General features: G+C 36.3%; 1 protein-coding gene across 1 annotated transcript; it reads left to right on the top strand.

Moving 5' to 3' along the window:
* Positions 1 to 6,413: 6,413 nt before the first annotated feature.
* LOC121416674 (contactin-3-like) lies at positions 6,414 to 13,595 on the top strand. Its single transcript, XM_041610148.1, has 5 exons — positions 6,414 to 6,615; positions 9,789 to 10,024; positions 11,411 to 11,474; positions 12,261 to 12,357; positions 13,011 to 13,595. The coding sequence occupies exons 1-5, from the start codon at positions 6,495 to 6,497 to the stop codon at positions 13,228 to 13,230; spliced, it is 738 nt and encodes a 245-aa protein (XP_041466082.1). The 5' UTR covers positions 6,414 to 6,494; the 3' UTR covers positions 13,231 to 13,595.
* The last annotated feature ends 2,129 nt before the right edge of the window (positions 13,596 to 15,724 follow it).

The raw sequence follows: 15,724 nt of genomic DNA, 5'->3' as shown, positions 1-15,724 counted from the left end.
AAAGTTTCATTATTATTACTTTGAGTTTTGACATAGGACCAGGACATTCCAAGAGCATTATGTCATCATATGAAAATTATGACTATATCTTCTTATTTCTCTTCCTAAGCGCAAGATAAAACTTGTCGATATTGCATCCTGAAAAAAGGGACAATTTGATTCTTAAATTAATATCTTATTTATTAACCTAATAAGCCTAATGTGAGAGCGTGAAATCTATTAATATTATGGCCTGAAAACTGTACATTTAAAGCACTTTTGTATTTATGATTTATGAAGAAGATGCGTGAGTTGATAGATTTTCAACAATCAATGCGAGCGCGAATCGCGAGCCGAAATTTTTAAAAATTCAGACCATAAAACAAAAAGTTTTGCAGAGCACTTTTTAAAAATCAATTTGTAAATCAAACAAAATAATGAAAGTACGATTTCTGAGCTGAAATATGTTTTCTATGTTGACTTCAAATTTTGATATTTCAATCTCCATATTGATATGTAAATCAACTAACATGCAATGCGAGCGCGAAGCGCAAGCGATTTTTTTATAGTGACATTAAGGATTTTAAAAATCATTTTCCTAGGCTTCCCCTCATCTTATTTTATTCACTCGTCTTCCTCTTCTTGTGTTTCCCCTTTTTTCTCCTCTCTTTTCCCTTCTTTTTCTTTCTTTCTTTCTTTCTTTCTTCCCCTTTTACTTTTTTTTGCTCCGCCAATGGGGGGGGGGGGGGGGGGGGGGTGGGCCCCTCGGGCCCCCTAGATCCGCCTATGAACAGTGTATAAACAAAACAACTGATATTCAATAATAAATCTGAGTTTCTCTTTTCTAACAGTTTCAAAAGCTTTACCATGAAGACAATCAATATCAAGATACTGTAAAAACATTTATCTAACACAATCTCTAAACTGATCATTGTGTGATCGGTACGATATCCTAAATCAATATCACATTTTCTAACCAAAGAAATAATATCTGCAGATATCAAAAAATAATGTTTTCTACTTTGCTTCAATGGTGTGGACTGTCTCCAAGTATAACATTTTGAATTTGGATTTAACTGACGCCATGGATCAACTAAATTAACTCACTGACTCAAAACTTTGGACCAGGTTCCAATCACCACATAGGATTTTATGAGGATCATCATAGTCCAATAAGATATTTTCTATACATCTAAAAAATTTAGGGTCATTTTGCCCATACAATGATATCAATGAAATAAGCAACATAGTTTCCATCAGTATCGCATTTTACTCTCTTAATAACAAGTTGTATATTTTTATCAAATAATATAGCATTGCATTAGATGATTTATATGAGAAAAAAAAAACCTTCCTCTCACTCCTTTAATATGTTTTCTTCCAAATCCTTTACAAAATGAGTGTCCTGTAAACAATTAATATTTGGTTTTTTTTTCCTTTTCAAACAATGAAATGTATATTATGAAGGAATAATTTCATGCTCATATCATATTCAACATCAACTAAAAAATATATAATATAGATAGAAAAGACATTTTTCTGTAAAAAAAAACCTCTATTGAAAAAAGGGCTTTTAGAAAATACTGTCGTACAGGTTTAGGTCAACACTATCTTAAATGCATATATTCAAAGAAGATTTCCTTGTTATTGGAATTATTCACAATCTACACCTTTTCGCCTAAAGATAATTTAATTTTTTAGGGGAGGGTGTCATTTCTAACAATTTCTGCTGGTTATGATGAAAAAAAATCGCCGTAGGTAAAAAAAAATGCCCTTTTTCAAAAGTAAAAAGCCTTTTGGCAAAATGAAATGTGCTCTTTTTTCAAAACTAAATACTGTTCTTGAAGTCCAACATAAAACATTTCAGGATGGTCACAAAAGTAATGTCAATAACATTAGATAATTTATCTTTTTAAAGGGTGTCATTTTTAATAGCTCCTGCTGGTTATGATTTTAAAAAAATCCCATTTTTCAAAATAAAAATGTGCTCTTATTCGAAATTAAATACCTTTTTTGAACTACAACATAATACATATAAGGCTTGAAAATCACCGTTTTTGTGTTCTCACGCTTTGCGCCCACCTCAGCTATTATGTAGCAAAGTTCCCTTCTACTGACAGGCAAACCACTTCCACTATCATGGCTAGCGACCCTCTTCTACTAAAAAGACTAGCGACCCTCATCTACTATTATGACTAGCAAACCCCTACTACACTGTAAAAATGAATTGCTAATTCAGCACTTACAGTGCTTGTATAGTGACTGCACTAGTAGTGCTGATTTTCTAGTTCACATTTAAACTAGAAAATCAACACTCCCAGTGCAGTCACTATACAAGCACTGTAAGCGCTAAATTAGCACCTCATTTTTTACAATGTACTATTATGACTGGAGATCCTCATCCTTTATTATGACTGGCGAACCCCATCTACTATTATGACTAGCGACCCTCATCTTCCATTATGACTGGCGAACACCTTCTACTATTATGACTGGCGACCCTCATCCATTATTATGACTGGCGACCCTCATCCATTATTATGACTGGCGAACCCTTTCTACTATTATGAATAGCGACCCTCATCCACTATTATGACTGGCGACCCTCATCCATTATTATGACTGGCGAACCCTTTCTACTATTATGAATAGCGACCCTCATCCATTATTATAACTAGCGACCCTCATCCACTATTATGACTGGCGACCCTCATCCATTATTATGACTGGCGAACCCCTTCTAATATTATGACTGCCGACCCTCATCCATTATTATGACTGGCGAACCCTTTCTACTATTATGAATAGCGACCCTCATCTACCATTATGACTGGCGAACCCCTTCTACTATTATGACTTGCGACCCTCATCCATTATTATGACTGGCGAACCCTTTCTACTATTATGAATAGCGACCCTCATCCATTATTATAACTAGCGACCCTCATCCACTATTATGACTGGCGACCCTCATCCATTATTATGACTGGCGAACCCTTTCTACTATTATGAATAGCGACCCTCATCCACTATTATGACTGGCGACCCTCATCCATTATTATGACTGGCGACCCTCATCCATTATTATGACTGGCGAACCCTTTCTACTATTATGATTAGCGACCCTCATCCATTATTATGACTGGCGACCCTCATCCACTATTATGACTGGCGAACCCCATCTACTATTATGACTGGCGAACCCCATCTACTATTATGACTGCCGACCCTCATCCATTATTATGACTGGCGAACCCTTTTCTACTTTTATGAATAGCGACCCTCATCTACCATTTTGACTGGCGAACCCCTTCTACTATTATGACTGGCGACCCTCATCCATTATTATGACTGGCGACCCTCATCCATTATTTTGACTGGCGAACCCTTTCTACTATTATGAATAGCGACCCTCATCCACTATTATGACTGGCGACCCTCATCCATTATTATGACTGGCGAACCCCATCTACTATTATGACTAGCGACCCTCATCTACCATTATGACTGGCGAACCCCTTCTAATATTATGACTGGCGACCCTCATCCATTATTATGACTGGCGAACCCTTTCTACTATTATGAATAGCGACCCTCATCCATTATTATGACTGGCGACCCTCATCCACTATTATGACTGGCGACCCTCATCCATTATTATGACTGGCGAACCCTTTCTACTATTATGAATAGTGACCCTCATCTACCATTATGACTGGCGAACCCCTTCTACTATTATGACTGGCGACCCTCATCCATTATTATGACTGGCGACCCTCATCCATTATTATGACTGGCGAACCCTTTCTACTATTATGAATAGCGACCCTCATCCACTATTATGACTGGCGAACCCCTTCTAATATTATGACTGGCGACCCTCATCCATTATTATGACTGGCGAACCCCATCTGCTATTATGACTAGCGACCCTCATCTACCATTATGACTGGCGAACCCCTTCTAATATTATGACTGGCGACCCTCATCCATTATTATGACTGGCGAACCCTTTCTACTATTATGAATAGCGACCCTCATCTACCATTATGACTGGCGACCCTCATCCACTATTATGACTGGCGACCCTCATCCATTATTATGACTGGCGAACCCTTTCTACTATTATGAATAGCGACCCTCATCCACTATTATGACTGGCGAACCCCATCTACTATTATGACTGGCGACCCTCATCCATTATTATGACTGGCGACCCTCTTCCATTATTATGACTGGCGAACCCTTTCTACTATTATGAATAGCGACCCTCATCCATTATTATGACTGGCGAACCCCTTCTAATATTATGACTGGCGACCCTCATCCATTATTATGACTAGCGACCCTCATCTACCATTATGACTGGCGAACCCCTTCTAATATTATGACTACCGACCCTCATCTACCATTATGACTGGCGAACCCCTTCCACTATTATGAATGGCGACCCTCATCCATTATTATGACTAGCGACCCTCATCTACCATTATGACTGGCGAACCCCTTCTAATATTATGACTACCGACCCTCATCTACCATTATGACTGGCGAACCCCTTCCACTATTATGAATGGCGACCCTCATCCATTATTATGACTGGCGAACCCCATCTACTATTATGACTAGCGACCCTCATCTACCATTATGACTGGCGAACCCCTTCTAATATTATGACTGGCGACCCTCATCCATTTTTATGACTAGCGACCCTCATCTACCATTATGACTGGCGAACCCCTTCTAATATTATGACTGGCGACCCTCATCCATTATTATGACTGGCAAACCCTCTCTACCCTTATGAATAGCGACCCTCATCTACCATTATGAATGGCGAACCCCTTCTACTATTATGACTGGCGACCCTCATCCATTATTATGACTGGCGAACGCCATCTACTATTATGACTAGCGACCCTCATCTACCATTATGACTGGCGAACCCCTTCTAATATTATGACTGGCGACCCTCATCCATTATTATGACTGGCGAACCCCTTCTAATATTATGACTGGCGACCCTCATCCATTATTATGACTAGCGACCCTCATCTACCATTATGACTGGCGAACCCCTTCTAATATTATGACTGGCGACCCTCATCCATTATTATGACTGGCAAACCCTTTCTACTATTATGAATAGCGACCCTCATCCACTATTATGACTGGCGACCCTCATCCATTATTATGACTGGCGACCCTCATCCATTATTATGACTGGCGAACCCTTTCTACTATTATGAATAGCGACCCTCATCCATTATTATGACTGGCGACCCTCATCCACTATTATGACTGGCGACCCTCATCCATTATTATGACTGGCGAACCCTTTCTACTATTATGAATAGCGACCCTCATCCACTATTATGACTGGCGAACCCTTTCTACTATTATGAATAGCGACCCTCATCCATTATTATGACTGGCGAACCCCTTCTAATATTATGACTGGCGACCCTCATCCATTATTATGACTAGCGACCCTCATCTACCATTATGACTGGCGAACCCCTTCTAATATTATGACTGGCGACCCTCATCCATTATTATGACTAGCGACCCTCATCTACCATTATGACTGGCGAACCCCTTCTACTATTATGACTGGCGAACCCCTTCTAATATTATGACTGGCGACCCTCATCCATTATTATGACTAGCGACCCTCATCTACCATTATGACTGGCGAACCCCTTCTACTATTATGACTGGCGGCCCTCATCCATTATTATGACTGGCGACCCTCATCCATTATTATGACTGGCGAACCCTCTCTACTCTTATGAATAGCGACCCTCATCTACCATTATGACTGGCAAACCCCTTCTACTATTATGACTGGCGACCCTCATCCATTATTATGACTGGCGAACCCTTTCTACTATTATGAATAGCGACCCTCATCCACTATTATGACTGGCGAACCCCTTCTAATATTATGACTGGCGACCCTCATCCATTATTATGACTGGCGAACCCCATCTGCTATTATGACTAGCGACCCTCATCTACCATTATGACTGGCGAACCCCTTCTAATATTATGACTGGCGACCCTCATCCATTATTATGACTGGCGAACCCTTTCTACTATTATGAATAGCGACCCTCATCTACCATTATGACTGGGGAACCCCTTCTACTATTATGACTGGCGACCCTCATCCACTATTATGAATGGCGACCCTTATGATCAACGAACCCTTTTCCTCCTTATGACTGGCGACCCTTTTCCTTTATTATGACTAGCAACCCTCTTGTTTGATTATGAATGGCGACCCTCATCGTTGATTATGACTTGCGACCTCTATGAACAAAGCCCCTTATGAATAGCGACCCTTATGACTATTATGACTAGCGGTCCTTATAACTAGCGGGTATTATGACCAGTGGTCCTTATGACTGGCGGGTGGACCCCGTGGATTAACGGGCGTTCGAATCTATTGGAACTCAGTGGAAGTTTCAACGGTATCCCGAGGATCCATCGATGTTCCTTTAAATGTTTCTATGGGTTTTGATCTGTCTTTGCCAGAGCCATACACCACTTATATTATCACTATGGCTATTCTCAATCGTGATTCAGAAGGTGATATGAGTCAACCATTATTGGCTATGACTGCAGAAGATAGTAAGCCGAGTAGAATCATTTAAACTTTATCTCATTTAAAATTAATTTGTTCGGGGAAAAACATCAATAAAATATATGTATTTGTTATTATTAATATTAATGACCAAAGTAATGCGCACCGTTAGTGGCAATACATTTATTTTACATAGATATTTTCGTCGGTCAATTTAGATAATTACCGTCGACAAAAGCAGTTGAACAGAACAGATTTTGAGGTAATAAATATGCACAGCGTATCAAAAAAAGTTTACACTTAGAAAAAAATCGTGTAAGATTATACATTTGTAATATCCTGAAGATTTTTCCACATATTAACATTGTAGATCCATTTAAACAAATGACGATATAACCATCGAAAAATATTTCCGCTTGAGTAAGCAACACTTACTTTTGAAAAGTCAGTGAAAAATTATTTGCAGAACTTTGAAGTAGTTATGCGAATAAAAGTAGACCCTAATCATAAATAACACATGGAATTTAGCTAGTAAAATTGATTTGAAAATATATTTTACCTTTTTAAACTCGTTTCATTGCACAAAACACTTCAAAGAGTGCATTACGCCCCACCCCACTCCCACCGATGCCATCGTGACGATATTTGCTTTACACTGAGCTGTGATTTACATGAAATGGCTGAGCTTGATTTTCACTTTGATAATCATTGTCAAGTTTAGGAAAAGTGTGGAGAAACAAGTATTAAAGGGGAATCCAGCATAAGCCATAAAATGTTGTGTTGGGAAGGAGAAAAATAAATTAAACAGAATGGAGAAAGTTTGAAAGAAATCGGACCAACAATAAGAAAGTTATAGATGGTTTAAAATTGAAATCACTAATACTATGTAGATTTCAAATTGGCAACCGAGTAAGTAAATTATGACAAGGGGCAAGGACAACCTTCCCATAGACCATGTACTTTATTATCAGGTATTTGTGTTTTTTTCTTAAGAACCCATTCCCCTGGGGCCATAATCTAAATATAACCCCAGTAGTATATGTTTAATGTCCTAATGAAAGAAAAATATAATTTGAAATAAAACTTTTAGGAAAAATGACATTTTAGCCATAATATGAATTGGAGTACATGGAAGAGAAGTCCTTGCCTTACATCACTATGACATCCCATATGCAGCCAATTTGAAGTCTACATGGGTATAGTAATTACCAATATTTACAACTTTTAAAAATTCATAACTTTCTTGTTGTTTGTCCAATATTGTTCAAACTTTCACATATCAACTTGTCTGATTTTTCTTTTCCTTATAAAAACAAGTTTTTATTTGGGTTGGATTCCCCTTTAAATGAAAAATGAAATGTAAACCCACTTTAAATGATAAAAACTTTGTGAAAAAATGCTGGAGATGTATGATAAAAACTTTTGTTCAAATTCAGTTATGTCCTCAGATTCAGCTGACACAAAAAGGGTAAATACCCACATGTCGTACATTTTCTAATTCCAGGGGCTTTTTCAAAGTGTAAACTTTTTTATTCGCACTGTATATATATTTTTAAAACCGAAAACGAACCTAAGTAAGACAGCTGCTCCGTTTTCGAATATCTGAATAATAGGTGGAATATATTATGGTTGAAAGCGAAAAAGGTATCAATATGTTTTATATTTAATGAATATCATAGATAAATAAATAAGGGTAATTTCACGCACTAGTTATTGAAGCAGACACGCCTGTCACGTGTTGGTATATAAGTCACAATCACGATTCAAATGGGTGTCCTTCTAAAGTTATAAACTGAATAAAATAGAACACTTTTAGGGATACCAATTTTTTACAGGGCCTTTTGATTCTTTATCACATATTTAAACTTGTAAAGTCCGTTGTTTGTTTTCGAATATTATTTCGTCTTACTTATTTTCAACCATGCCAAATGACTGCAAAAAATGTGACGCGCCAAAATCTAAAATGGCCGTCACCCCCCCCCCCAAAAAAAAGACATTTTGGCACAACTAATTTATTTGGCTGTATTTTTCTCTGGTTTTGGGTTTTGGTTTCTATTCATTTGTTTTTTGGGGCAGGCAACTTGTTTTTTCCTAATATTAGTATTAATCATCTTATCAAATACAAGAAAATGTAAAAATTTTCCGTAGGGGCTGTATGTTATATTATGTACTGTGCATACAACACTGCATATATGCCCATGCATTGACCACCAAGACTTGTAACAAGTCCCGTATATAAACTGTAGTGTCATATAAGTGAGCTCCTGGGGTTTAGAATTGGAATGCGACTTGTGAATTTGATTGCTTGTCAGCTGATGTACATGTATGTAACCCGATGACAAACATAAATTGCAGATAATAGTGTAAACATCATGTACATGTACGCACGTCACATATTTAGCCATATCTTCATTCGGAGGCTTGTTTTTACCTGGTTATGTCTAACCCTATGATTATGTTGTCAGTTACCTACCATGGTAATGCTTATTAACGGCCAATCAGAATCAAGGATTCCACGGAAGTTACTATTGAACATGTTGAATGGCAACGTTATCATAACGGTAACACAATAGCCACAGTGTAAATGCCATAATGTGCGGTTAATCCATAATTAATCCATAATCCATTATTAATGATATTTCCCCATCTCCGCCCCCGTGAATGAGCATATTTGACAAAACATATCTTAAATTTCTAAGGCATCTAACTTTAAACCTAAGAGCTCATTTCTATGTCACTATAGTTTAGTACAGACCTTGACACGGTGGTCAATGGATGGACATACATGTACCTGTATGCAGTGCAGTATGCATAATACATTGTATACTGTATGGCCCCTATGGATAACTAACATTGTTTTATTTAATAAGATATATTTCGCAAATATCCGTAAAACCCAAAGTAGAGGAAAAAAAGCAATATAACCACATGTATATGAAACTAATTGCTATTGTAAAATTTGTATCGTCCAATATCCATGAACCACAAGACGATGAAACCTAATTTTGGGGGGGTTTTGGCGGCCATTTTGAATTTTTGGTCCGGCACACATTTTTTCTCGGACCCGAGAATGAAATATTGTCATTTCATGTTGAGATATATTACAAGGAAAAAATAAAATCTATTGCCATATTAAAATGGCCAAAAAGGTATTTTTGACCAATGTATAGCCCTCTCCTAGGATTAATTTAATATTTTCATTTGAATTCATACAAACAAGGTGCCCCTCCTCCATCAGAAATAGAAGCTGAAAGCGTCTCTTCAGTTATAATCGTGACATGGAATGCGTCTCATCCACTGCATCGTAATGGCCATATAATGGGATACACTATTGACTACAAGAAGATATCACCCATCCATGAAGATGCCCATTCAGGGTCTATTATCACATCCCAGGTGACCGACATTATCTATGTGATAAAAGGAGTGCAAGATGGGGAGGTCTACGAGATACGGGTAAGAAATGTCTCATGTAAACATTAAAAAGGGACAAATCAACCTTAAAGCTTGTGTATAGTTTTGGTAAATCCACCAAAATGCACCTATCACTATTCCAATTCATTGCTAGCTAATATGAATGGATATGCCCTATAACAGTTATGATGTGGAGGATATGAAATGAAAATGTGTTTTACAGGATAAATTTGGCGATTTTACATGGAAATTTAACTTGATCGGGTCACCCGATCAAATTAAAATATCTGTGTGTTTTTGTCTTTCAATTAAATCCTATTCCAAATCATGGAATGGGCTGAAACTTTCAAGATATGTTCTTTGTAACTTTTGGATATCTAATCCCTAAATTTATAAGATAAGTGCTTGAATGCCCATTTTTTAATTTAAAACAAGCATCGCCGAGAGAGGGCGCTATATATCCAAGATTTGAATATTTGAAATTTTCTCAGAGAAGTGCAGTTGGAAAAATATCTAACGGTCTCTACGCTTCAGTAAGACTGTCATATTAGATGATATTCGATTATCAATCACATTATTGACCCTTTACCAAAGCTATACCCAGGCTTCAACAAAAAGTTATTCGAAGTAAAAAGAGATTAAAAAACAACATAACACTGGAATTTTCATCAAAATTGGATTTGAAATAAGAAGGCTTTTCATTTATAAGCTTTGATTCATTTCACAAATCAGACATATTTCATATCCTGGTCATTATGTAAGACATGGGACTGATGATATCACCTACTCAATATGACTTTTTTTCATGTATTATAACATTTTGAATTTCTCCTTTCCATGCGAAACCTTTCTTATTTATAGAAAGCCGGAATAAGTTTTATTCTTATGACAGATGAATTAACTTTCCCGCCTAAAAGAATAAACTATTCGTCTTTATACTGTCACCATATGAAGTTTTAACATTGTATTAAAAATATAAATAAGTTTCCTCGACACCATTAATTTGCGGACTCCTTGGAAGATTCAATTATGTGCACACTGTGCAATTTCATGCTTAATTAAGCAAATTTCGAATTTCATACCCCATTTTCTTTGCTTGTGTTGTCAGTTATTGATTAATTTTGGCAGGTCATTAGATACGCCTCATAAGCATTACTTTATTAGATTCACCCTCCCCCTCATGAAAAAAATAAAAAAATAAATACATTATTAAATGTGATCTTGTAAATCACATATTCCCATTAACCATGTTCTACATAGCAATTTTATATAAACTCTTTATATTCGACGTAAAAATCTAAACAGTCACCATGTTAGTAACCAGAACATATATAATTATCAAGATCTGATAACTCGAAAGAAATTGTGTACTTTTTGAAACTCACCAATTGCTATCATTACCACTTTACTATTTTATCTTGCTTTCAGGTAAACACTGTCAATGGTTTGGGCCCGGGTGAATGGTCAAGAACTCTTCTAATCGAAGTTTTGGGTAAGATGATTGTTTCTGGTCTGATCGTCTATGGTCCCCGATTCATATGCGTCAAGTTTGAAGCCTGGCGCCGTTGTCATGCCTGTAAATGATTACTGCACTGCAAAATATGTAGGCCTATAGATAATATATATCCAGCAAACTCTTAATAGTTTCGGGGTTGCATTTGATCAAGTTACTGTACATTGATATATGAATTATAGTAATACACAATAAAAATGAAGGAAATGAATGTTAGGAGTTATACATTCTAAAGAATTTTGAAACAATGCACGGCGGTAACACGATAAGTCAGGTGAATCTTGTCACGTGAACACGCAACGGAAGCCGCCAAAGTGCAGAGATACACATGTGGGTCGCAGACCAGGTTTAATAGGGGTATGATAATAATATGGAAGCTTAAAACTGCCACCAAATGTTCAGGTAACAATATCGTCAGGGGCCGCGGAACGGTTTTTAAAGTGGGAGGGGGTGGGGGGCTGACCATCCAATAAATCACAAAATCATATGATAATTTTTACGTTTTTATACACGGTTTCTGCAGCCCCTGGTCGTAATGTCTACAATCCTTGAATGCGATGATTAGGTGACAAGATCTCGGATCCCATCATGTCTACATCCCGCGGGAGATCTTATCCCATGAACATCTCTCCCACGGGATGTAGACATGACGAGATCCAAGATCTTGTCATCTGATCGTCTCATCCACGGGATGTAGGCATGATGAGATCCAAGATATTGTCATCTGATCGTTTCTCCCATGTAATCATATTTGTACTTTTGCAGGATATGGACCAAGCTATCATCTTAAAGAAATTCTTCTCTCTGCGCTCATCCCATCAAGTATATTGTTAATCATACTTATTTTACTTCTCTTGAAAAGGTAAGCTGAATAAGTCCCTTTCGCATAATTTTGTACCAAGGCTCCTAAGCCACACTCTTTAGACGTTAAATGGCTATTCCCTTTGCGCAATATAGGTATATGCTTCAAGGATGATAAAAAACCTTTGAACCCGGTAAAGTCAGACAATAGAGATAAAAAGAGTCAATGAGAGTTTGATGAAGATTGAATAAATGATAATAAGGTTGAGAACACACTTTTCAATATTGAAACCGCACATGGTAAATATACATGTGTCACCATATTGTGATGGCACAACTTTTATATTGCTGTATTACATACTTCATTCAAAATGGTGGGGATTTTTTTAAGATGGCTCGATTTAGAGGTTTCACAACACCATATCATGGATGAACTCTTTGTGATATCATTACAATGAGGAAGAAATGTATTTCTCATGTATTCATAATGAGCCTGCGATGAATGCAAGGAATGCTCCCCAGGGAGTGGAAATTGTGCACTTTTCGTGCGGGATTGAAATGAATCCAATGACCGGGGTAATAATATGCTGTAACGCGCTTTGGGCCATTCTGGGAAAAGCGCTTTATAAAATTGGCTATTATTATTATTATTTCATTTTTATTTATTAACAGAGATGTTTTCCTTCTTTATGTATTTACTTTTATATAACACAGACGGCTATCCCATCATACTCCCCATACACAAAAGGATGACGAACACGCTGACGGTAAACAGACTGAAGGTGCTTCCGAGACGTATGTGGAGCTCTATGAACGACCAAGCAATGAGGCAGCTGCTTATCAGGACCTTGACTTGACACGTGGAAGCGAAGCTGAATATATCAACGGGCCTATGATAGACGGACCTCGAGGAAGAAAGAATGTAGTAAATTAAAAGGGAAATGATGACTGCTAGCTCGGGCATGGCTAAGTCCTCTCAGAATAGGACGTTTTGCTATTACAAGTGCATGGATGTACTGAAAAATATTGTTTTATTATTGCATTGTTTGTATATAGGCCTATTACTGTTGTTTCTTTATTTCAGTATGCCTTCATTTTTTTAGTATAGTTAGTATTCTGTGAATCTGAAATGAGATTAATTAGTGATGCAAATATATATTGTCATTTAAAGAAAAATTGAAAATCATTTATTGGTTTTGCACAGAAAACTGTGCTAATGTTAATGAAATGTACAATAATTGTTTTGAAAAAAAAAATCTGATGCATATGATTCATTTTTTCCATTTCAGACAGTTTGTAATAAACAACATTAGTCTAAATTAAAAAAAAATGGATTATAGGGTTTTCCTGAATCCGTTAGTCGTAAGAATAAATTGTATAAAATGAGTCTAAAAATACAAATTGTCATCATGTAATGATATATAAGATCTACAATAATAACCTTATATCATTCGTTATTCCAAACATAAATGTTAGAATGATATTTTTCATTAATACAAGGTGATATAAAGAAAACTTGGAGACATATTAATAATATATTATGTAATAAAAACATGCATTGCCAAAGTAAATGTATCTTGAAAATGTGAAATTTTCATCCAAGCTCGATATAGCAAACCAATTCAATTCCTATTCTGTTAATATCGGTAAATAATTATCAAAGTCAATATGAAATCATTCGCACTCTTTTAAAGATTTTTTTTCCATTCCCAACTCCTGAATCATTCTTTATAAAAAAATGCAACTGTTCATGAAATAATTCAAATGTCTTCCTTCATTAAATCTTCAAAGGCTAATGGATCTGATAGTATATCACCAAAAATTATTAAAGAATGCATACATTATATTACTCTGCCTTTATGTGATATTTTTAATATGTTTCTGAGTACTGGTTCAGTGCCTGAAAAACTAAAAATAGGAAAGGTTGTGCCATTGTTTAAAAAGGAAAATCAAGATTATATTGAAAATTATAGACCTGTTGCACTCCTTTCAATTTTTGCCAGATTACTTGAACGAATAATGTTTAACAGGCTAACTGATTATCTTACTAAAAAATACATTTTTATAGAGTAAAAGTTTGGTTTTCGTAAGAATTATTCTACTTCTTTAAGTGTGATTTGTTTTTCTGATTATATTTTAAATGAAATAGAGAAAGGCAACTTTTGTTTTGGAGTTTTTATGGATCTGTCGAACGCATTTGACACCATCGATCATCACATTCTTAAAAATATATATATTTTTTTATAGAATCACAGGTTTATCTTTACAGTGGTTTAAAAGTTACCTAATAAATAAATAATAAAAAAAACAGTTTGTGGTGGTCGATGGTATTCAATCTGTAAAAACTAGATGTTAATTTAGGTACACCACAAGGTTCCGTGCTCAGGTTCCTCCTACATGCATTGGCAGCGGAGCAGAGGATATTTTTTTGTGTTGGGGGGGGGGGGGACGCATCAATAGTGTGTTCCCCCAAACACAAGGGATAATCCTCTGCTCCGCCGCCAATGCCTACATGTATTTTCAATATATGTTAATATTACACCAATTTTACGTGATAATTTTAATTATATTTTATTTCTTAATGACAATACATCAATCAATAATCAGGAATTGTGAATTGGTAAAAAGAAAAGAAAAGTTCAGGATACGACGAGATTGATAATTGTGTCCTCAAATCCATTATCTCAACAATAGCGACTCCGCTTGGCCTACATGTACATTTTTAACATATCACTCACCAATGGCATTGCACCAAAAACATTAAAATTGCGAAAGTAATCCCAATATTTAAAAAAGGAGACACATCTGAAAAAATACAGACCAATATTACTATTACCATCATTATCCGGAGTTTTCGAAAGGATTGTATTTATTAGAGTGACATACTTCTTAAACAAACATAATGTATTTTGCGAATCACAGTTTGGCTTTCGAGCAAATCACAATACAACTCAAGCGGGATTGAAATGCATCGATACATTATCACATGCCGTTGATCAACATTTGCATACTATTGAAATATTCCTGGACTTTTCCAAGGCTTTTGATATAGTTAACCATGATATCCTATTAGTAAAGCTGTCACACTATGGTGTTAGAGGGAAAGATTTTGGATGGTTCATTAATTATTTATCTAATAGAAAACAAATTGTACAAATAGATAATCATATTTCTGCATTGCGACCAATATTTTTGCATACATTCGTAAATCCGAAGGTTCGTTATCCCGAAGGTTCGTTATTCTAAAGGTTCGTATTCCGAAGGTTCGTAATACCGAAGGTTCGTTAGTCCGAAAACGAAATGAGGTTCGTAATTTCGAAGGTTCGTTAGTCCGAAAACGTAATGATTAACGAACCTTATTTCGTTTTCGAAATAACGAACCTTCAGAACAACGAACCTTATTTCGTTTTCGGAATAACGAACCTTCT

Source organism: Lytechinus variegatus, chromosome 6, assembly GCF_018143015.1.
Source record: "Lytechinus variegatus isolate NC3 chromosome 6, Lvar_3.0, whole genome shotgun sequence".
Taxonomy (NCBI): domain Eukaryota; kingdom Metazoa; phylum Echinodermata; class Echinoidea; order Temnopleuroida; family Toxopneustidae; genus Lytechinus; species Lytechinus variegatus.
Note: the sequence above shows the minus strand (reverse complement) of the source record. Positions and strands in the feature narration are given on the sequence as shown.

Excerpts from the sequence above, each read along its gene's own strand:
- LOC121416674 (XM_041610148.1), top strand. The coding sequence starts at position 6,495 with ATGGGTTTTGATCTGTCTTTGCCAGAGCCATACACCACTTATATTATC. Across the intron at positions 6,616-9,788 it reads GGCTATGACTGCAGAAGATA|GTGCCCCTCCTCCATCAGAA; the intron begins GTAAGCCGAGTA and ends CATACAAACAAG. Across the intron at positions 12,358-13,010 it reads ATTTTACTTCTCTTGAAAAG|ACGGCTATCCCATCATACTC; the intron begins GTAAGCTGAATA and ends TATATAACACAG.